Here is a 23,609-nt window from a genome sequence, read left to right on the forward strand (position 1 = left end):
AAATGGTTATCTTATTTATTCGCAGATTGGTTGTTCATGGAAAGAAATTCAACAAAGTGGCTGACCATCTTCCGGAAATGGTATTATAGCCCTATAAATATTATCAAACTGGTCCGTTCGAGCTGATCGCCAGACAATAATATGACATTTTTAAATAATTTGTGATTTGAGATTTCTCTAGATTCAAACGCTAGCTTTGGCCAAATTTTTCTCAGTGAGAAATTTATTTTTCCGTGAGGAATCTAAAATCAGCCGTTAACTCTATTAGGGAATTTAAGAAACGACGACAGCGACGCCGTGGACATCGTCGGTTGAAAAATGAACTTGCATTTCATTTACGAATCTCGCGATAATCATTTAGTCATTTAGCTTGTTTCTTGAAAATAGCCCGCTGGCAATCTGAAAAGGAGCAATATCTCATACAGTAAAGAAGCAATTTTCATATATGCCCGGTATATAGTTTTGATACAAATCAAAGACATTACTGTAAACTTCAGGTTGCCACGCCTGAAGTTGGCTATCGGCCATAGACAATTAAATATGGTAATTTAACTGACATATGCAATTCGGTCATTTAGTAACCAACGGACCAATTCGTAGCGAAAATAGTTGTTGTATTAAGCTTATCGAAATGGTAGTTAAAAGTTTTAATCAGTTGAAGAATTCAAGTTTAACTGCATTTTACATCCTGCAGTCTGTTCATTATAACACGATCGGCAGCTTCTCAAGGAAAAGTTTTTTGAGACCCGTGTAACAGAATCACTGAGATGGAAAACAGCACTAGATTAGAAATACAAATTTGAAAAATTAGCCGTCGTCGTTCACGTCCTCCAGAGAAATCAAAGTTTGGAAAAATTTTCCTTGGTCGTTTTTTAGAACATCCAATGATCAAATTCCGAGCAAAAAGATTTGAACCGAATTTTCTTTTAAAGCTTACAGACCTGAAATCAAATTCCACACTACCCTGGGTTATCTTAACCAACCTTTAAACAACCGGGCCTGCTCATTAAACCTTTTGTTTAGTGACGTCCCATTGCCGTTGCCGTCGTGGTTTTCTTAAATTTCCTTTGATACTGAGCGTCCTTCGGTTGTTTTTCAGACTGTAGCAGACTGTGTAGAACATTACTACATGACCAAACCCTTTGACTTCAATTTCGAGAAGGTAAGTAGAACGTTAACGTAGCGACTTAGGGCACACAACGGCCAATCAGATCAAAGGTAGACATGACAAGAAGCTGTGAGAATTCAATGAGTAAAAAGAACTAACGTTAGCCGACCTTAAGCGCGGGAAAATGCAAGAGGCCACGTCACGATTGATCTATGTTTTGCTTCTGATTGGTTCAGGGGATGGCACGAGTTTTCCAGACCAATCAAAGAGCGAGGTGAAACAAATCAAGCACGCCCAGGCCCAGATCACTTCCGGTGACAAAAATAGACAAGCGCATGAATATATAAATAGATAAATAAATAAATGGAAAATGGAATATGCGTGCGTGAAACTGGGCCTTAAAAGCGTACTTACCTGTCTTCAAGTTTTGTATGTGTTCTTTTCTTGCGACTGACGGCGAAATTATTTCCTTCCTTCGACCAACTGATACGCAGAGGGATCCCTTGTACTGCAGAAAAGCATTTAATTGCTTATTCATTTATCTCACTTTCTTTTGCTTTACAATTAACAGTGGCAGGCTAGGGAAAAAGCCAAAGACGACGGCTTAAAGCCTTCATCAATAGAGTCCAAGGGCACTTCTACGGAAGCGGCTCAAGCATCAACCACATCTGAGCCCCACTAAAGCTCTCTGTTGTGAGATGTTTCTACGCAAAAGTTGATTTGCTAGATTTATTATGAATTTAATGGTGTATTAAGGGAGTTGTAATCTCGTTACCGTTAAAGTACAGAGTTAACGTTACAATTAAAAGTAGCTTGTAATTGGGAGCGGCATAGGGTAATCTAATTAGTTCTGCGAGCAGTTATGTATGAAACTAGGTATTTGCAGGATGTTTAAGCGCGTAGGAACTTAGCAATTTGATTGTCAAGTAAAGCCATGTTTGATAGGAAATTGGTGCCCACGAATCGTAGTAGAACGTGAGTGAGTCTTAAATCCCACATGGAATTACTATCTGGGTGTGGATTTCCTTTGCTAATAAATGTAACATTTTTGTAACCCTAGGATTGGATTGTTATAGAGTAGATAGATCGCAGAACGGAACGTGTAATGCTAAATTGTCGTCAATAAAGCCTGAATAAAGAGAAAGTATATAGTCCAAGATTACTGAACCAGCGTGTGGGGAATTCTCAGTAAAGTAAGTGGGGATTTTGCGAAACTCTCCTGTAAGTGAACTATTGGACGCATCAAGAGAGGAGAAGAGGAGAGACAGATTAAACAACGAGAGCTGATACAAAATTAAGATAATCCATTTTTAAGCTATGACGATGCAGGGGGCCAGCAACGCTTGGCAAAATAAATGAGACACAACAACTTCTATGCGTCCAGATTCCTTGTATTCTTGTACAGGATAATCGCAACGAATGACAAGGATCTATCCGGCGACAATTCGAAGTTATTGCTTCTCACACAGCTTAAAATCCTTCGTTATTACTAACTCGGTAAAAACGGCAAAAAAAACTCCAAGTAACGCTCAATCAACGCACATGGCGTGAGAAACTGCGCCCTAGGTATATTGTCAGCGGCGCTATAAAATGTATGTAAATGCAACGAATCATACTGTCGATAAGTTTCAAGCGAGAAAATATCGAGTACACCTTTGATTATCTAATAAAATTAATAATCGCGAAGAACGAAGGTCGTAGAAACGTAACTTCTATGTACAATCTTATTTGGCAATATTAAGCAGGCTTGGACTGAAAGATTACATACATGGAGTCAAAATTTTCGATCGATAATGAACGCCTAGCTGATCTTTTTAAACTGCAACCCTTCTGATCCCATTAAAATGTACCCCTGTGGCTCGGAAGGGGGTTAGCAGGGAGGGAAAATCCCCCTGGGATTCTTCCCCGTTAGTGTCACCGGAAAATGACTACCCTGGCCCGGCTTGGAAGGAGGTTAACAGGGATGGAAAACCCCCGTGGGATTCTTCCCCGTTAGTGTCACCGGAAAATAACTCCTCTATTTCCTCTGTTTTATGGTGAAACAGTATTCTTCTAAAAAGAAAAAACAGCAATGCGTTTAGTCATACTCATTTACTATCTTACAGACCCTTGAAATCTCGACTCCTCGCATGACTTAACACAACGGAAATCATTTTGTGTGTCATTTATCTTAAAACTTATCGTTGAGTACGTATCACGCCATGTTAGTAAATTCTGTTTCAAACAATCTACGTTATTGTTAAGCTGTTGATGTGTTCTTTTAAGTATAAATTCTTTAACAGTGTAGAGCGCTCTTCGTTTGAGTGCCAGGAAGAAGCGAGCGGCGCGGCCAAGTCGTGATTGGTTTTGATTTTAAATATGATTGGTTCAGACAGTGATGCGTGTTTCTGGACCCAATTCAGGGCGAAATAAAGCGAACTAAAGCAATCGTGGATTACACTTGACTCTCGGTCGAAAATTGCTCCAAGCTGCTCTTAATTGGACAACTATCAGATTACAACAATATGAAGCTTATCAATCAGAAAGTTGAACAATAATTTCAGTTTATTAAACCGTCAACAATTTCACAAAGAGGTACAACAATTTTTTTACTTTTTTATTGAATGTGCAAATGAAAAGAATACTTTCTTAAGGGGACCCTCTGGTTGAAATCCAACAGTAAAGAAGGTCATAACTAGAACAGTCACAGAATCATAATCATTAATAGTAAACTGCTGAAAATTGGCAGGAGGCAAGTACATGACCCAGTACCTACCAGCCAACAAGTAAAGTTGACCAGGAATGTTTATTCCTAGTAAATAATACACAAAAACAAAAACTCTATCATTTTAAACTATTCTTCTGCCCCCTCAAATTCAAAGCTCAAAATACATCCAATTGGGCTGGTTTTAAGCATCATGGATCTACTTAGAAAGCACTACAAACCTATTGAGCAAAATCGGGTTTCAATCATTAATGTTGCCATGGCAACGAATTCATTCCAAGAAAAGATTAACTCCTCAAAACTTCAACACTTTTCAGTCAAACTGAATTTTGCTCAATAGGTTTGTAGTATGTTATGTCTCAAATATTTGTGGCAAATTTGGAGCTGTTAGCACAAATACATCCTGAGAAATTTAAGGGGGCACCCAAATAATCATGAAAAACCCATATTTGCAGGAAATGTGATTTAAAAGGAAATGTTATGGAAACATGGGTTCAAGTTAGCTTTTACAATAAAAACACAGTGTGTTGGTAGAACTGCTTTAAAAGAAATATCCCTAAAGTTATTTTTTGGTCTTCTGAGTAGTTTTCCTCTTTTTGGGTCCATTACAAGGTTCTATTTCTCCAAAAGCTCCAGCTGCATAAGTTACACCCTCGCCACGAATCCTTAGATCTTCATCATGCTGTTTAGCCTGTCTCCTGGCAACTCTATATTTCTTGTGCTGATCTTGCACTCTCTTCTCTGCTTGTTTAATTCTCTCTGAATCTCTTCTCCTAGCTTCCATTTTGGCAGTATCACTCACAGTGAGCCCAACCTTCTCCATGATAGCATGTTTCGCGGAGGCACCACCACTGAAATGTAAGGCAGCTGACAAAGCAGCCAGCTGCACTCTCCTTCTGCCATGCCACTTGTGTTTGGGACATTTGTTCCATACCAGGGAGTTGATGGACTCATTGGCATTCTGGGTATAGCCAGGCAAGCACCTTGCAAGAAGGGCAGAATCTGTGAGCCTGTCATAAATCTTGCAAAGATGTTCCTCAAACACCTTGTCAAGATGGTGTGGCTTGTTAGGGCAAGGGAGCCCTTTCTTGTATTTACACCATGAATTTGGTGGACAAAACTGGTGCCTTTCTTTATTGGGTAGCTTCAAGCAGTGGAACAATCCAGCCAGAATCTCAGTTTTCATAGTTTGCACAGCTTGGTCCCTCTCTTCAGTGGTTGTAATTTCTCTTTTTACATTGTCACGAATTGCCTTGCCATAATTCTTTTTCAGTTTTTCTATAGCAGCCTTTGTCAGTCTTCCATTTCTTCCATGCATTGGTTTTCCATCACTCAATTTCACTGAGGATTTTTGAAATTCATACAGTGCTTTTCCAAGTCGCTTTTGAACGTGTCCAATGCAGTCTAATTTCATGACCCGGTCACAGCCTGCAGTTCCAGCCAGGTGATCCTCTTCCCACTTCTTAAAATCTTCTGAAGCTTTCCAGGTAATGTACTCTTGATCATTGTTTTGTAGATTTTCATAATGGTGACAAGTGTCACAGGCACCATAAATGCTCCATATAGAATTATATGCTTTTGAGTCCCCATCAGAAATCATCCATGTGTACCTGATAAAGCCCTGCTCACTTCTTCCCCATATCCTTTTGGCACATTCCATCTCCATACTTGAGCTGGAGCCTTTATAAGAGCCTTCACACTGATGAGTCTGGCACCACTGTTCAAACTGGTCTTCAGTCAGACTTGACTTCTTTTGTGAGCACACACTACAGGTTTTTGAGATAACTTCAAGGTCCAACACTTTGCCGGTTGCAGCAGAAATAACAAATCCAACACAGTGATTGGCAGTATAACCTCGTTTTGACCAGGAGCCATCAAAACTTACAGGGATACTAATTATCATTTGATCATTAGCATCAGTGATGCATTCTTCTTGTATAGCCTGCATTCTTGCCTCAGCCCTGTTTTTGGCTAGTTGCTCCTCTAATATCTCCTTGTGGGCCTTGAGTAGTGCCTCTTCGTGCTCATACCAAGTTGAGAGCGAAATACTGAATGGCATATTAAGCATTTCACACAGCTTGGCAATTCCCTCTTTTCCAACTCCCATCTCAAATGTGCCATACACTATTCGTCGGTTCAGATCTTTACCTTGAATTGTCCTTGGAGTGGTATCATTGGAGGGGTGATCACCAGTAGCAAGGAACTCCTTCATGCCACAGTCACACTTGACAAAGAGTGAATTGCTTATTCCCATTCTGTTTACAGTGCTCTCTAACACTTCAACTTTACCTAAATGAGAAATTAGAGGAAACGATCTATTAATTTTCTAGTTTAAATCCAGATAAATTAGTGGATCATGGACTTGGTTTCAAATTTTCCGGCATAATAAGTGACACTGTGCAAAAATTTCAACAGGCTCACCTGAGGCACATGGTCCATGTGTATGTACTCTGTTTACAAACTTCCTTAGACTTTCCATTGATACCAGGCGATATCCTTCAGCAATTTCCAGATCATCTGGAATACTTTCATCCCACAGAGACGTATCAATAGCACAAGCGCCGATTTTTCGCGCAGAAACCGGGATTGCAGGCGGTGGAATCATTTCGCTTACCACGTCATCTTCACCGACGAACGTGATATTTACCCTTCGTTCGCTCGTTGCGCTTGCCGCTCTTTTCGCTTGTTTTTGAACTCCTTTGAACCCTTTACGCTTTCTTGAAATTCCCTGCTTTAAAACAGACTGCTTTTTCCCTAGCTTCGGCATAATTTAACCCTTTATAAACTGAATCAATAAACTGTGAAATGCTACGCATAGATCAACAGACAAAATTCGTTAGAGCTCCTTGTAACTCAGTAACCAGGCCTCAAAAGTAACTTCTAGGAATCTGGAATGAACTACGGTCTGTTTCCAAACTCAGGACCGTGGAACAGCGTTAACGCCTCAAAAATAATTCGGATAAAAGGCTCTTGTTTTGAATTGGTTATCATGGCAACGGAAAAACAACGTTCAAAGAAGGCCACTTTTTGACTCTGCAAAGTAATTTATGTAAAAACAAGCAACATATTCAAAATCTAGATAGAGTCAAGTAAATATTTTTCCAAAAAAAAATTTGGGCGAAAAATTTTTCAATTTTACCAAATTTCAACCAGAGGGCCCCCTTAAGGAATAGCAGGAGTGTTTCGCGAGCGCTGTCATTCTTGCTTCCACTCATGCTTCCACTGCGATCAACCACAAACACAAATTCGCCCTTTTCCGACGACTCTGAGGTTTTGAATTCTGGGAAAAAATTCAGCATGACGACAGGACTTGCCATGAATCCTTCCTCGTCTTCCGTTCCTTCTGTTTTCACTCCTCTCTCTACGATTGCTTGCGGTTTGAAAGGTTCTCTCGTCAAAATGTGTATCTCCACGTCTTTGTCAAACTTGTGCGCTTCCGCGAGCGTTATATTGGCTTGCGTTGCATCGCTCTCGTTTATCTCGACCTTTAAAGTGTTAGACGTAGAAGAAATCTCACTGATGGAGGAAATAGCTTTCACTTTCATCTCAAACTCGAACGCGTATGGCGATGAAACGGCGGCTACTCGTGGAACTTGTGCGCTAAGACTAGGGGCACTGTCTTGAGGAGTGTACCTGGGATTTAACACTGTTGGCAGTACAAACACGACTCGACCTTTGGCTTCGACGGCAAGCTCTGTCACGAACCGCAGCTCGACGACAGCCTCCTTCGCCGGCGGTAAGTTTCCAACGCTAATCTGAAAAATGTCCGAGCTTTCGTCGCTCTCTTCCAGCAGAAACGCGCTGTGACCGCTGCTAATGGCATCGTCATAGGTATCTTGAGCTTCTTGCTTCTCTTGAACCTCTGCCACGATGGTTCGACCATCGATTGTAGCTTGGAATCCACACACAGCTGCCTGTTCATCCAGAGGAAAAATAAAAATTGCCTCAATGGGATTGCTCTCCTTGTTCGAGTATTTCATCGTTGCCAACACGTGTGATGTAAAACCCTGCACGTCGACTTTAATCTTGATGCTCTCCAAAGGAACTCTCGAACCATTCTCTTTTTGCACAAGGCCAAATCTTCCAGCCATAATAGAACTGTTCGCTGACAAATAGAAAATTTCCTTCGTAAAAAAATATAACGCTTTGCACTTGAAAGCTCCAGTGCAAATATTTCTCAGTTTCCTTGTTCGATCCTACTTAAACCTTTTATTTTCCAGCAGTGATATTTTTGGTTTCAACGTCACTTTTATGACGTCATGAAAGGGAAAAAAGGTTTGTCAGACTTTTTACCGTATTTGCATTTTTCATAAAAAAATATATTTACACATTCTTTCCCTAGACGAACTTAGCTAGTAATATAAGTGATTGTTCTTTGGTATTGATATTTTGTAAAATAAAAATTCGCCACCCAAAACACACGTTATCTTAAGTAACGTATTGCGTTACATAGTGTCACTGTTGTGTAAAACTTGCTCTCATGGTGATTTCGAATCACTGATATATGCATGAGTTCAGCAAAAGTTATTTCGCTCTATGTTCAGAGATGAACTTTCGTAAAAGTAAAGAATAAAAACAACTCCTTCGTGTAGATTTTATTTAAAAAAAAATGACGAATTGAAAATTGTTTCACCTGTTTTAGAGTGATCAAGTTTCGCACGTGGAAAAATTGACGTGACAAAATGATAGAGCAAAGTTATTACCACTTTTTTGTGATGACCAGGTAATATCTTAAGAATGTGGAACATGTGGGTTGATGGCTGTCGTGCCACGTACACAGAATTGGTATCACAAGTAGGACTTTGCCTTTTACGACGTCAGACACCACGTCGATAGACATCTCATCAATAGCCGAGTAGATATTTGTCTTTATTTTCAGCGCAAAATGAAAATTAATTTCAAAATACAGTGCTCATAATATCGATGAGATTCTTGTGGTAAAAACACTTTCCTAAATATTTCTAACACTCAAATAATTTCCCCTCGCAGATATTGAAGAAATGTAAAATGGTTTCCGTGTTTTCATAGCCTGATGTAAACACGCGGGAGGTTGGAAGAACACGAGATAAGCGTAGGAAACCACGACGCGAAGCGAAGTGGTTTCCAGCTTATCGACTTGGGAGGTTGGGAGAACACTCGATAAGCTGGAAACCACTTTGCTTCGCGTCGTGGTTTCCTACGCTTATCTCGTGTTCTTCCAACCTCCCGCGTGTTTACATCAGGTTATGTAAACACAGAAACCATTTTACATTTCTTTTATAAAATAACTAATGAAAGAGGAACGAAAACCGTGTTTACATACGCTCATGTAAAATGGTTTTATGGCCAATTAGAGCGCGCGTACTATTTGAATTATTTTATAATAAACGATCGGTGACAGCTAAGCTGTAATTCTAAGTTCATCACATTTTTTTATATCTGTACCAAGGACTTCATTTCATGACAGCATGAAGAGAGCCGGGGGAATTGTAGACACAAAAGCGCTATTTCAGTTGTATAAAGGACTGATAACACTATCGAACACTAAATCCAAGCATAAATCCCTATCCAGCGGACAAGAGTTAACAAACGTACTGCTCTATATTTCATCAAAGAATATTCGGAGTTTAAGCAGCCAATGAGCGCGCGCCTTCAACACCTTTTACTGTTTAAGTATATAATAAAATCCATGATCCGCAATCCGTTTAAAGAAGTACACATAAATCGACTCGCGAAGCGGTGTCTCAACTATCCTCGCTTTTTATGGGTATTCATCTTCACCCATCTCTACTATATACCATATGCATTATAAACTGAATACATTCTATAAACAGCTCTTAACCGTCAGTCGTAAAAGCCATCATCCATTATGACCGTCCTATCTGGGCCTTATTCTTTTACATACAGATTTCAATCATTAAAGTCTGTCCTGTACCTGGGTGAGTTATGCGCCATAAGTGTTTTCTTGAAATAACAAGGGTGGTAACCATTTTCCTTTATTTTTGTATCCTAAGCATTTGAACATTTCATGAATAAAATTATTATACTCAATAAAAAATACGTTAAAATATAGTAGTACAGCTTTCTTCGGTATAAAAATGGAAGTATCTAACTGGCAAACCACGGACGGCTTATGTCATAGCATTTTAATTTATTTTCACAGACTTATTTGAGTCCACCTATTCCCAGTTAAAATGAGAAGTTTCTGTCTTGGTTATCGTGCATATTAATCTCGACAAGATATATATCTTTAATTCCATCTCTGTTCTTTTCCATTTCTCTCCTTTCTCAGAGACCATTTTCCAAAATCTCATGCAAGTTTTCAGTAGATGCTAGGTTTTCGCGGAAAATTCAAGCATAAGATGAATTCATTTAGTGTCCAAGAAAAATGCGACAGAGTATTAGAGCATTAAGAACGCTTAAATTAATGGCTTCTCGATAAAAAAAAGACACATGGATAGGTTCAATTCTGTTTGAGTTTTCGTATATTTAATGATATTTGATTTCCCCGAATACGAAACGAAACTGAAACACCAGACTTGACGAAATCAATTGTTTCCATCAGGCTAAGTATAAGCTTTCTCTTATAAATATTTCTTTACGAATTTTTGCCTGTGTCTGCAAGTAGCTTCTGATACGAAAAGATTGCATTTGTTGACACAGCTTATGATGGAAATTTTGGCTATAGAACTTCTAGACTATGAAACAATCTTGAATCAACTATTAGCAAAAGGTACAATTCGAATTCATACAAAAATTCAGCCGTCACTGTCTCTTGATGGTGAAGAAAAGATGGCATCGCAAAATCGTCACGACTGTTGTAGTTCGGAAGCTGTTACTTTCACCAGTAGAATTGACACCATAAAAGTTCGATATAGCTCTTCTTAAAATATGTTTTTGGTTTTGTAAAAAGCGCGAGTACTTTGCTAGTGTTCTGCTCTCTGCTGCTGTACATGTGATAAAGATATATTCCTTATAAGGACAACAGTCATCAACTGGAACACTCCTGAAATTGTTTTTCCATGGAGTTAGCCAATTCAGTAATCACAGGAGGGTAAAAGATCTTCACAAGTCTTGCAGCACGCTTTCTTGTAATAGGGAATGCAACAGTAATTTACTCTCCTGACAATCTGACAGTGGGCTATCGCTGGATTGTCTTCGCATTTGTAAGGAGGCTCTGTTGGTTCTGTGAGACCAAAAAATAGTCATATCAAAGTGATATCTTAGCAAGTGTTCAAGATGAAACACATAGCCTAGTCTCATCATCCATGGCTGCATAATCGTCTCAGTAAAAATGGATCACTATAACAACAGCTGTCGTTATCTTTATGGTCATCGTTGTCGTGGTCGTTATCGTTATCACTAACGGTATCAATGTCGTTATCGTTAGCGTTATCATTAACAGTGTCATTGTCGTTATCGTCATCGTTATCGTAATCGCTGTCGTCATTGTTCCAATCAAATTCGCCAGCTAGGATAACAGACACCCAGAGTAAACTACCTGGGAAAAGTCAAATCTCGTCGAGCTCTCATCACACGACTGAAAAAAAATTCTGATGTGGATCTCAAAAAGAAAAAAGAAAGTAAAAATCCGTAAGATTCTCTGTGTCGCTTTAATTTAAATCTTGCTCGATCTCAGCTTTCCAAACCCACGTCCAAACATGCAGAACTTGGGAATGTTAGTGGGCATTTCCCAGTTAGCAACAAAGATTGATTAAAAAAATAACATCTCTGAGGCCATACGTACCTTCTCTCTTAACCACATTCAAATACATTTGGTCGCTAGCTCCGCTGTAGTTATTGCGACCACTGCACTGATAATATCCGCTGTCAGAAGGCTGAACTTGCGAAATAACAACATCGGTTCTCGACACCCTCACCCTTCCCTGCTTGGTTATGAGAGAATTGTCCTTGTACCACTCCACTATGGGGCTTGGTACACCACCTGACTTGCACGTGATCTTAACATCTTCACCAGGACTCACGGTCTTATTTTTCGGTGATACAGAAATGGAGACTGGGACTATTACAGCTAACCGGGCTTCTACAGTGTGCATTGGACCGACCCAATTAGTTGCAAAGCAAGAGTAAACGTCATTATCTTTCTGTTTAATGTCAATGATCCTCAGGTCACCATTTTTAAGTATTTGTATCCTTTCTGAATCCAGACTGCTGACAGGAACGGCGCCTTTTCGCCAGCTGATGACGGGAGCTGGATAGCCTGTTGCTCGGCAACGGAACAAAACTTCGGTGCCAACGTAAGCCACTGAAAATGTAAAACGTACCGAGTCACTTGCCCGAAGATTTCACTGGAACAAATTTCTGTCTTGTAACCAAATCAAAGTAATCGAAACGGTGTTTCAGAAAAAACGAAAAATCTCACAAAAATTAAAATTTTGAACGCGTCCCAATTCGTTTTAAATGTGCATCTGAGCCGCATCATTTTGCCCCTTTTTTTTCGACGCCTACTTGAAAATTGCTTGGAAATCTCCATGATATAACTTGCCCCCCAGCACCTTCCAAATAACAAAAGGAAGGCACTTTTATCGAAAGTTCAATGTTTTCTGAACGAACCATTTATCTAGTCAGGTATTGGAAATATGCAACGAGTAGATAAAGTTTTGAAAAAAGAAATACTCCTACAATTTATCTTTGTATGAAGAAAATTCCTAAAAATCTACACCTGATCCTTTTTTTATAATCCCGTCAACTTACTTGTATCCTTCGGAGGTTGGACGATCTGCGCTGCCTGCAACTTTCGAGCAGTTGTCGGAGGCACGGTCGTGGTTTCTGGTGTTGTTGATGGAGGCACAGTCGTGGTTTCTGGTGCTGTTGGCGGAGACACAGTCGTGGTTTCTGGTGTTGTTAACGGAGGCACGGTCGTTGTTTCTGGTGTTGTTGACGGAGGCACAGTCGTGCTTTCTGGTGTTGTTAACGGAGGCACAGTCGTTGTTTCTCGTGTTGGTAACGGTGGCTCAGTCGTTGTTTCTGGTGTTGTTAACGGAGGCACAGTCGTGGTTTCTGCAGCTGTGTTGATGACTTTAGTCATAGTATTTACTGTGGTAATTTTTTGTGTCGTTGGCTCGGTGGTAGTAATTATCTCTGTTGTTGTTACCGTAACAGGAACTGTGAATAGAATCATAAAGTCGCTGTTAGCGAATCCTTGTGCTTTTTCACAAGAGTTTATTAAAAAAGTTTTTAGTCTTACGTTTCCTTCAGCTCAAGTGCATAGTCTACGAAAAAGATTATGCTCTTAGCGACGTCGGCATAAGATCAAAGGTCACAAAGAGGCAGAAAGACGAATTGACTTCTAGAAAATAGTATGTTACCCTGAAAAAAAGAATTGCGCTCGTTCTGTTCCTGCGTAAGAAGCTCTCACTTTAAAGTTCGTTTAATACATTAACAAGCAAACCTTCGCACTCTTTCTCGACACATATCTCTTCCGACACAGGTTTATCTTCCGCTTTGCACCATTTTTCTTCGATGTCCTCCTTTGAGTCCGCGAAGCACTTAACACTTCTTTGTCTGACACCCTGGCCGCAGGACTTGGAACACTATTTGTGTGAATTAAAACGCAAACTCAAAAAACTTAAATTCTGGTGCGCCAAAATAAAAACTCTTAGTGCGAGCAAAGACTGTTATCTACAGAACTTCAAGCTCTTTGTTCGCGCATTTATTTTGATACTGGACTGACTAGCACCGAGGGTATTTTAGTGTTATCAACCGAGTTGATAACCTAAATTGGCCACCGTAAAGAGTTTAAAAGCTGACATTTTGAGCGTCAGCCCTTCGTCTGTGCACTCGGCCTCGGCGGGGCAATTAGCGATTCTTGTCTATCGCTTCCCGGTAAAGAAAGCTGAGTAACATGCGATCTGATCAGTTTCAACGAGTCCTTACCAGGAGTACCGCCCCTTAAACAACTAAATTGACCTTTATCTTATCTTAAAACTAATTAAGCACAACTTAAAACCAAACAGTTTCAGTGTGTTGGTCTTCGTTGCCACTCCGATTGCCACACGACCAATAACAATAGAATCCACTAAATATGGATTTCATTCATGTACATCGAGTAGCGCAAACGAAAAGACAGAGTAGAAATATAACCACGAAAGTAATTGTAATTTTCGGCGAATGGTTGTTTACAGCCAAGAATCTATGTAGCTTATAAAACTTTGGATCTATTTCCAGCGAATTTGAGTTCTAAAACTCTTTTGTCGCATAGTTTTAGGTTCTGCAGAGGCTTAAGGAGTAATGCTTTCCTGAAACCCTTTTGATGTTTATTGTTTTAAGCTGAATTTTGAAACATCGAGATTGACCCCTTACCGGTTCCCAAGGGTAGATATACCAGCCCGCCTGGCAGGGTCGGACAGAACACTTTTGTATCTTTGACATCTCTTGTTCTCTTTTACACTGATCACTCGGCATGATGCGAAGGGTTTTCGCTCCTTCTCGTTTGGCACACAAAACATTTCTCATTTGCATCCCCAAACCACATGTAGCTGTACACTAGAAAAAGTCACAGAAAAAGAAGATACTAGTTATACTGTCTAAGTTGTCTAAAGTACAGGGTGTGCAGATGGGATCCGTGAACCACTCATTATGGCCGTTTTGCTCTCACAAAGAAGTTAATACGATTGTTATGGAAATGATACTCTAAATATTATCCGTACATAAATACGTTAAACTGACTGAGGATATGGAATTCATTTTTAACTCTGACAAACTCATTCTTTGCTTAAATACCTGTTTTATTATCTTTTTCTATACAAATTTAAAATCAAACTGTCTTGAATGAAACATCACGCGGTAAAATAAAATTCGGTTAGATTAGAAAGATATGGTATTTGTTCGAGCGTTGATCCGATACGAAGCTGATACGAAGTCTTCGTGTAAATTGAATAAGCGACTTTTATTTTAAGTTATCACACTGGAAAAGGGTCTATCTAAGGTCTGTTTCAATACGGAAAGACTTTATCCACTAAAACGTGTTTCATGGTGCTCACCCTACTCCACTGGGAAGCGTGCCACATGGCGGGGCACGGGGTTTTGCTTAAGCATTCCTTCTTGCTGATTGGTCGAGACGAAATGTCACAAAGTTCATCCGGGTACTTTTCCTCGTTGTTGGCGATGCCCACGCAATAAACCATTCTGGTGCTCATTCCCTTTCCACATTTTGGATAACACTAACGATTTATAAACAAACAAGTAATTATATATTATTAGTAAGAAAGACCGTTAAGGAAGGTGTCACTCGTTAATTTGCCACAAGCGTGGTACAAACCAAAAAATTGTCCTTTAAAGGAATCTAGCACCAGATCTTCGCAATATGGAAAGCACACGTCACACACGAGCCTTGTATGTGGGCGAGTTCACCAAGTAAAACTCTATGATGGTGCATCGACCATAAAATCAGCAAACTCCCTGATTTGTTCTTTTTCTCACTTTCGTGAGAAATGAAAGATACCTTTCTACGTTATTGCAACTATGTAGTACATGTTTATTTACTGCTTTAAGAGTATCTCGATCTCTTTGATACTCCACAAAGAATTATCCAAAAACTTCTTTTACTCTTTTTCTTTAATTCGATGAGAAAGGACCAAAGCTTGATTGGAGTATGTAGAGAAAATAATGTCTGTTACTAACTTTTATATATCTCTTTTGAAACACTTAAATAAATCTGAGTTGAAAATTAACCAATATCCTCGACCAAATGTATCATGACATTGTAACTCATATGTTTTATATCATGTCCATTTCACTCACCTAATTAGGACTTTTCACACAAAGAAGGAAAAATCTACAATCCTACCTCGCTCCAGTTCGACGCAAGCCAGGTTACAGTGCAAGGACCTGGGTTACACTTCTCGGTTTCTTTCGGCTTCGAAGCGAGGTCACAGCTTTCTTGGGGTAAAATGGCACCCGTTTCAAAGGCCTCACACGTAACATTTCGGTATTTATTGCCCATCCCACAAGAGGCAGAACACTGCAGGATAGAATTAAGCAACGATCGATGAGTTCGTGTAGTGCATCGGTTATCTTATTTAAAAAGAAAAAGAAGAAGAGCATTTCGAGAATATTTGCCCAGGTGAAAATAGAGACGCGCAGGCTCCGATTGGTTAAGGATTGCGTCATATCTCGCCATAATCACCCTGCGTGGGGTGATTGTTTAAGGGCGTTTGGGATCAAACTGGTTGCAATTGGCTTCTTATAAGGCATTTAAAGCCTGTTCAAAACTTTGCTCAAAGTCAACACAATCATTACACATTATCGCGCTATATACAGCTTCTGCGCCTGTCAAGTGCAGTCTAGAAAAAGAGCATGCGATCTACGAGCCAGACTCCCTCTCTCAGTTTTGTGATTGGTGAGAAGGTGGAAGCAAAGGAATGAATAAAATCTACGTTTTTGGAAATTCAAATTGAAAGAATTATTCGCCTCAGGAAGATTAAAAAATTCTTGAACAGTCCCCTCAACCTTGCGCATGGACAATCTATCAATATTCAGTTCTCCTGGGACAGTAATAGGTTCTGCCTCAGAAGCGATTTTGCCCTTAGACAAACGAAATCATTTTAAAAATCTTTTTTTTTCACGATAAACAACTACAAGTACATACCGATGACCATTGACCCATAGACCACTCAGGACAGTTTTTCTCCATATGGCATGCGCGCATAGTGATCGGTTTTGGATCTGAACACTGGACATCTGAGATAATGGCAGTCTCCCCTCCTTCTACCGCGCGCTGACAGTGTACCCGTCTGACCTGTTTGCCTTGACCGCATGTAGTAGAGCATGCACTCCAGGCACTTACGAACCAACTACAAATGTAAAATGGACCAATACGAGGAAAGGTAAGTCAGAAAGAAATTAAAAGCAAGCTCAAGAACACTGAAGCGAATAATAACCGATTGCTTAAGGCATAAAACGGCCTTAAATATTGGAATGGGTGCGAAAAAGAAAAAGAAAAATCCCCAAAAAGGAAACAGGCCGGCCAACGGTACGAGTCTTTTAAACAAGGGTGCTCTTATTTGAGGTACACCCTAGGCCACAATGGAGAATGAGACACTGCTGACTGTCAGACACTCGAAAAAAACCATAGGAACAGTAATATTTCTAAATGTACACCGAGGCCCAAACGCAATCAACACGAAGTCTCCTACACAATCGATCGTACAACCGCACACACGCTCCCCGGGACAGATAACCGAAGTCTCGCGTAGCATAACTTCCAGATGTCACTCAAACGCAACAGTAACGAAAGTAATTTCCAACCATAAAAATGGTACTAAGCGTGACATGAAAACCTCGTAAGGAACGAGGCGGGCACCATAGTGGGTATATGTATAAAAGAAACGCTAATTTTTTTAGCCCCAACCAGGAATCCGGTATCCTTTTGTTATGGTCTTACCTTGAGGGACAAGGTTGAGTATTACATCTTTTTTTGTGGGATGGTTTCTGATCTTCCGCACAGTCTGAGTCAGAAACTTCCTCTCCGTTGTCATCACGGACACAAAATACTCGTCTCTTTCGCTCCCCTAAATAAAAATCGAGAAAACAAACCAACAAATTGAAAGTTCATCTTTATAAGAGGCCTACAGAGCTTCTTCTCGCAAAATTTTAATTAGTATTAAGCGATGACGTTGCTCCAGTTGTTTGAATCTCGATGTAGGCGAAGAGACATGTTTTTTAGCCTAGAGAATTGATCTATGATTGCAACCGTTCGGGTTTTGCATCCTAAAAACTCTTCCAATTGTATTCAACCACATATTTTTCAGTCCATGATTTTAACATTCACGCTCTTACCTCCTGCGCACGTTTTGCTGCATTTATCAAACTCGCCAGTTCTCCAGGAAAATTGAGATGGCTTCGGGTCTATTACCACTGAGTTTGGAACAGAATATTCGTATGAAATTCCTGGGTTTTTTTCTCCTTCCATAAAAAGAACCTGTTAGAACATCTACTATTAGTTGGAAAAGTATTCACAGTGTTTTTCAAAAAGTTAAACATTCAGAAGAAGAACCACATGTGCTCAGTAGAAAGCAATTTTAAATTGGGAGGATTGGTTTTGCTTTGTTATACTTTGTTATTGGTCGAAAAAAACCTGCTCCACACCCTCTCGTCAATCATTTACAAACCTAAAATTGATCACGAATTGGTCACGTGGGTTTCGTACACGTGAAACGCAGTAATATATCCTTACGATTAATTCGCTTCCTCCAACCCAATGGCTTAGCTGATACAATTCTTCGCCGGTAATGCCTGCGAGCAAGCTCTCGTGTGGAATGGGGTCTTTCTCTCTCATTGATGCATTAATAAAACAAACGTGGTTCTGGCTTCACTTACCTCCACCTGTACAGGAACTGTTGTAGGTCCCAAAGCGAATATCCTCTCTTGTCCAAACCTGGTTCGCTCGTAAGTAAACACGGTGCCCGCAACTTTGTACTTGGCGGGATTTTTGATGAGATAGCCTCCGTTAAAGAAGTAATTTCTGAATACGTCAGAGAGAGCTGGAGAAAAAACAATAGAGAAAGAGCAAGGAAATGTGTATTCTACGTGATACATTGTAACTTATGCGACGATAATAAGCTTGACGTTTCGTTCTGATACAGAGACAGCCATATATCAGCTGTAACGATAAGTGGTTTTGTTATGGCGGATTGCTAAAACATTGACCGCGAATGTTGTTAACTCTTTACGACCAAACATCAGTGTGTATGTTCTCATTCTGTTCGTCATCAAGAGATTACAAACTGTCTATAACCTCTTGCCTTCACACGTTTCCTAAGGCGCTGACGAGGAGAACTTGTTTTAAAATCAAGAGCTTCTTTAGTTGGTGATCACTACCTTTATTCTTGTGGCCTTCATGAGTAATTCAAGGGTGGTATTATATGGAAAATGAAATGCAAGTCACTCCTTGGGGTTAAACAGTTAAGGACTGAACGTTTGATCAGAAGTTATGGGCGTCTGATCTGTGATTCAACATCCCTCGTGGACCTACATATTTTGCTTTGTTACATATCTTACACAGGAATATGCTATAAAAATCCACAATACAGTAAAACTTTAAAATGTTTGCTCAAGATAGGTGTTTGGTCGGTCTCGTTCCCAGTGTCTGCTTTATAGAAATGTTCTCTGAAGACAGGTTCTCTAAACACGAAATATGTGAAGAAAAAAATCGAATATTTTATTTTTTCAGCTTGTTGTAAGACATATCTTCGACCTTGGGCCGACATATAACATGTCTTGCTGTACATAACTTAGCTGACGCAGCAAGTGCCCCATAAAATCGGAATTGACCTGCAGTCTATAGAAGAAAAAAATTAAATATTTGATTTTTTCAGCTTGTTGTAAGGCATCTGTCTGACCTTGAGCCGACATGTAACATGCCTTGCAGTACAAAACTTAGCTGACGCAGTAAGTGCCCCATGAAATCAGAATTGACCCGCACTCAGTATAAAAGTTAGGTGCGTATGACTTCTCGCTCTACATATTTAAGCCAGAACACGCATATTAGCGGGTGATATGTTAGAATAGTTGACGATGAAACGTAGAAGGTGTTGTTTAACTTCACAAGTTGACAAAGTGTGACGTAGAAAAGGAAAGGCTCTAACATCTCGAAACTAGAAAGCTTGTAATACCTAAGAAATGCGTCGAGGGTGCCATTTCCTGAATATCAATATTGGTAGCACTGGCAGGAATCGTCAGAATTTCTTTATATCCTGAAAAACAATTTAGCAAAACAGATAAATACAAGTGGGAAATTAAAGCACTCACTTAGAGGCTTCTCGTGTGGAAAACTAATCCTTATTCTTATAAACACCCCTACGGAGAAAGCACCCTCATTCCAACAAGCGCCCCTATTTCAATAAGCGCCGCTGTTCTGTTTCGGTAATAGCACTGTTAGAGTACATGTACATTGAGATCAACCATGGTGCATCCTTCTTTAATTGGTCAATAAAAGCCTCACGACAAAAAAGTGGTCTTCGTCTCAGTCTCTCAATTATTTATGTCGCCGTGAATGCACGGTTCTTTGATACGAAAGTTTCCGTCTTAAAGTTTTGCGATGGTTGCTTGGCTAATCGTTCTAGCAAAGAAGGATCCAGGGGGCAACAAGTGCGCTAACCAGTCATTTTGAACCTCAGTGAAATAAACATCAAAGCTTTGCTTCAAATACTTCTTTCTCTCAAAAAAAGAAATAAGCTCCCTGTCCCTGTTTCGAATATGCGCCCTCCCCTGAGGTATCTAAAGTAATTAGGCGCCCAGGCACTAAATCGAATCATTACGGCACTAAAATTGACTTCTCTTCTGGGGCAGATTCGTCCATAAAACTCGTCTGATTACGGAATATTCGTCTACCGCCAGCCAGATTATACATGACTCAGAAATTTATAGACTCACCATCGCCTTCTTCCTTGTTCACCCCCTTCTGTGTTTTGCAATTCTGTCCTTTACCATTACACACTCGACATTTATCTTCTTTCGCATTGGAATTCAAAATGAGATCGCAACCAAGTTTCTACGAAAAAATAAATCATATCTGACAGGTCAGCTTAAGCCAGGCATGTAGAATTGTCCTTACTGCACTTGCGCAGCAAAACGTAAAACAAACATGCACAGTCGGCTCTAAGCGCGATGAACGCGAGTGGCAAAGTGGCTTCGTTTTAATCTTGATTTTCTAAGACAATTGAACATCCGCAGAAAAAAAATCCCCGTAAAGAGTAGGAAATAAAACCAAAAGCAGTTCAATCCAGGAGCTATTTAGACACCTAATTATAACATTTCCTTCTGATAACATGCAAACCTATGTCTGTCTATCATTTTTAAAAACTTGTTACATGTTTGTGCAGCTACTCGAGATTTCCACACACTCATAGAGCGGGAAAAGTCGATCCATTCTCGGTCCCTGGGTTGGTATATCAGAGTGAAGCGTTATTGAGCGACACACTTGAATTCCGCAGTGATCAAGTATAATTGGGTGGCATCGAATTTTCCCAGCAAAATTCTGATGGTTACACTTGAACCCTTCGATGGACTTGCATCACTTCTCGAGGAGAGCTGCTATTCTCCTTGTCACTCAAACAGGAATAAGCTTTGGTTCAATGGCTTCCGGGGTCGTGCGCCGCTGACTTACAGATCCGAAATGCAGACCATTGCAAACTTATTACCCATTAACATACCTCACATCTTCCATCCACACAAATATCATACGTGTCAATATTGCACGTTGTTCCATCCACCACTTTGTCTGCCCAGCGCATGAAGAAGTACTCTCCTTTCGGCATACAATTTAATACGCATTTTCCGTTTACTAGACAGTAAACGAAAATAAATTACTCTTACGTTTAAAAATCAAATGAAAATTGGAAATAATAGGTATGGAACACCGACACTTTTCCAAGATTTTCTCTCTCTTTGGGAATTTAAAATAAGTTCAGATAATCCAAGGGAACTGAAAACTTTTTTGAGCAGAACTAAACCGCACCAAAACTGTTATTAAAATCCTGAGAGATATTTTTATAAATGTGTTTATTCGGGTTAAAGATTATGGCTTTTCTGAAAAACGCCCGTCTGCAGCACTCTGAACCGGCAATGGCCTACTTTATATTTTGTTTACTGTAATAATTAGAAAGATTTGATTACAGAAGCAAAATTTTCTTCCTTGTTTGAAATCATACCTGGTATATATGGAACCCATTTAAATCTTTGCCCATCCACTATCCGATTGTTGAAGGCTTCGCATTGCTCGAGACGGAAATCCCTGGATCCTTCTGGACAATCCTAATATATAGGGAAAATAAGAGGTGCTGGAAATTTGAAATATTACGGTGCTTGTACTCAACAAGGTATACTTAACGCATTTTATCATTAACACATCTATTTTATGTACATAAAACAGGCTTTTTCTATTCCAGAAGAAAAATGTTTCTTCAAGCGTTAAAGCTGTTGGCTGTCGTTAATAAATCTTTGAAGAACAAACTGAAAGTATCATAGAAACATAAAACAAAATCCTTTTTGAGAATAGTGCTAAATGTGAATCTCGACACTGGCTTCTCTTCAATCTTTCATCCCAAATGTTTTACTTCAGAAAGTTGGAAAGTTTGATCAGTTTTAATAGTGCCTTTGCCTTCATTATCTACTTAACCCATTAACTCCCGTGAGTGACCAAGACAGAATATCTCCTTACTATATCAATACAATATCAACCAGTAAGTGTTGAGAATAAAGAAAAATATCAATTTGGGGATAAGTAGTTGATCTAATACTAAATTCTCGGAACTAAAATTGTAAAAATTGTATGGTTAACAGTAAGGAGAATTGCAAGTTTGATCTGGGAGTTAAAGGGTTGATCTAAGATAAGACTGGTCAACAACTGAACTAATGATAACTTGTTAATAACGTGAAGATAAAGTAAATTTAGACTGGCATCAAGAGAATGTCAGTTGGTATTCTCTTAGTGGCATCGATTGAGAGGAAAGGTATGGAAATAACCTATTACCTGGATGTTACATGTTCTATAAATGCGGTTACCTCCTCTGCAAAAGTCATCTGGTCTGAGAAAACAAAAACAAGATAATCAAAAAAGTAAAACTTTTCGACTGCAATATTAAATCTTCAACACAATTTTTGTTTAAATTTTGGAAGTTTTGGGAGTGTGGTGGTGAAAGTATCATTGTTGTAAATTCTGGCACTGTTTTGGTCCAGATTTTTTACCCTAACTAGGCCAGGTTCCATAAATTATTTCGGGTGAAAAACAAAATCCTTGTAGTGCAACTTCTAACTCAAAAGGAATGAATGGGTACAAGTAAATTGGATGGAAAAGAGGAAAGCTTACTAGTTCGACGAGCAATCTTCTTTTTCAGGAATAAAAAAACTGCATTTTTGAGTTATCAGTACCATGGCATGAACGTAAGTTAAAGTATCCGTATATAGCTCCGATCAGACGTAGAGATCCTAATTCGTCTACCTCTCCACAGATCCACAGTTCATATAATTTTAGCTTTTTATCTGGCAAGAGCGTAACTATTTCTTTTGAATAATATATCCAGTGGATCACCCGAACGTAATGGGATGTTTGATCAAATGAGAAAACAAAGACACAACAAACAGACAAACATTTGACTTGGTAACCTTTCCTTCTCCTGGCACTCTCGTTCTTGATAAGAAACTCCTACTCCGCAAGTTCGGGAGCAAGGTTTCCACTCGCTCCAAGGCCCCCACTTTGACGATGATCCATCGTCACCTTGAGCCTACATACATTTGAAAAGAAAACGATTGAGTGGTACACAAGTTGGAATCATGCGATTTATGCGTAGTTACGAGAGATGTTCACCTATCAGATCACGCGGTCATTTGGCTGAGTTCGTCAGAATAATGATCTATAATCATTAGACTAGGGAGAAAAATAACGTGGAATGTTCTAATAAAATTATAGACAATGAACCACTTTATTTGTCTAGAAAAATTTTTCCCCTTTTTTGGCTCTGTCTCAGCAGCCTGACATTTACTGTAAACTGGTCGATAATGACCTGGGTACCAGCCGTCTGATTTACTAGTTGACTGGAAACGTGAAGCAGTGCTTGAGAACCCTTTAGAAAGCACGCTTACGTTGGAGACAGATGGCTGGAAAACCCTAAGTTAACTGAAACCTTCTGGTATAACTATCTGTGACTTCAAGGGAGACAAATCCGTTAATGAGAGGTTCTGGCACATCGGAGATAAATCTTTCCCGCGAATTAGAATTGGATAACAAATTAATAGCGATTGCTGTTGGTAGATGTCACATCCTTCTCTACTTTAATATTGCATGATGAACCACGATTT

At 39.6% G+C, this 23,609-nt stretch overlaps 4 protein-coding genes across 4 annotated transcripts in view; 1 reads left to right on the plus strand and 3 right to left on the minus strand.

Moving 5' to 3' along the window:
* LOC136278861 (nuclear receptor corepressor 1-like) overlaps positions 1–1,790 on the plus strand; it is a 3,066-nt gene extending 1,276 nt beyond the window's left edge. Inside the window, exons 5-7 of the mRNA XM_066162016.1 lie at positions 14–80; positions 1,100–1,162; positions 1,680–1,790. Of these exons, the coding sequence (XP_066018113.1) occupies positions 14–80; positions 1,100–1,162; positions 1,680–1,790 (241 nt within the window). The remainder of the gene's footprint in view (positions 1–13; positions 81–1,099; positions 1,163–1,679) is intronic.
* Positions 1,791–3,741: 1,951 nt separating this feature from the next.
* LOC131799415 (uncharacterized) lies at positions 3,742–6,683 on the minus strand. The gene is made up of 2 exons (XM_059117141.2): positions 6,234–6,683; positions 3,742–6,101 (listed from the first exon to the last, which is right to left on the minus strand). The coding sequence occupies exons 1-2, from the start codon at positions 6,577–6,579 to the stop codon at positions 4,375–4,377; spliced, it is 2,073 nt and encodes a 690-aa protein (XP_058973124.2). The 5' UTR covers positions 6,580–6,683; the 3' UTR covers positions 3,742–4,374.
* Positions 6,684–6,837: 154 nt separating this feature from the next.
* Positions 6,838–8,012, minus strand: LOC136278860 (von Willebrand factor A domain-containing protein 5A-like). Its single transcript, XM_066162015.1, has one exon. The coding sequence runs from the start codon at positions 7,901–7,903 to the stop codon at positions 6,881–6,883; it is 1,023 nt and encodes a 340-aa protein (XP_066018112.1). The 5' UTR covers positions 7,904–8,012; the 3' UTR covers positions 6,838–6,880.
* Positions 8,013–10,258: 2,246 nt separating this feature from the next.
* On the minus strand, positions 10,259–23,035 carry LOC136276726 (papilin-like; the record flags this gene model as incomplete). The annotated part of the gene is made up of 17 exons (XM_066162017.1): positions 10,259–10,977; positions 11,539–12,057; positions 12,507–12,917; positions 13,204–13,345; positions 14,115–14,297; positions 14,795–14,974; positions 15,601–15,774; positions 16,402–16,606; positions 17,197–17,323; positions 17,592–17,733; positions 18,132–18,295; positions 19,427–19,507; positions 20,187–20,304; positions 20,966–21,096; positions 21,464–21,566; positions 22,285–22,339; positions 22,917–23,035. Coding segments are annotated over 17 exons (3,003 nt in total), but the record flags the coding sequence as incomplete, so codon positions are not given.
* Between the last annotated feature and the right edge of the window lie 574 nt (positions 23,036–23,609).

Source organism: Pocillopora verrucosa, unplaced genomic scaffold (genome assembly GCF_036669915.1).
Source record: "Pocillopora verrucosa isolate sample1 unplaced genomic scaffold, ASM3666991v2 scaffold_85, whole genome shotgun sequence".
Classification (NCBI taxonomy): Eukaryota; Metazoa; Cnidaria; class Anthozoa; order Scleractinia; family Pocilloporidae; genus Pocillopora; species Pocillopora verrucosa.

Excerpts from the sequence above, each read along its gene's own strand:
- LOC131799415 (XM_059117141.2), bottom strand. The coding sequence starts at position 6,579 with ATGCCGAAGCTAGGGAAAAAGCAGTCTGTTTTAAAGCAGGGAATTTCA. Across the intron at positions 6,102-6,233 it reads ACATGGACCATGTGCCTCAG|GTAAAGTTGAAGTGTTAGAG; the intron begins GTGAGCCTGTTG and ends TTTCTCATTTAG.
- LOC136278860 (XM_066162015.1), bottom strand. The coding sequence starts at position 7,903 with ATGGCTGGAAGATTTGGCCTTGTGCAAAAAGAGAATGGTTCGAGAGTT.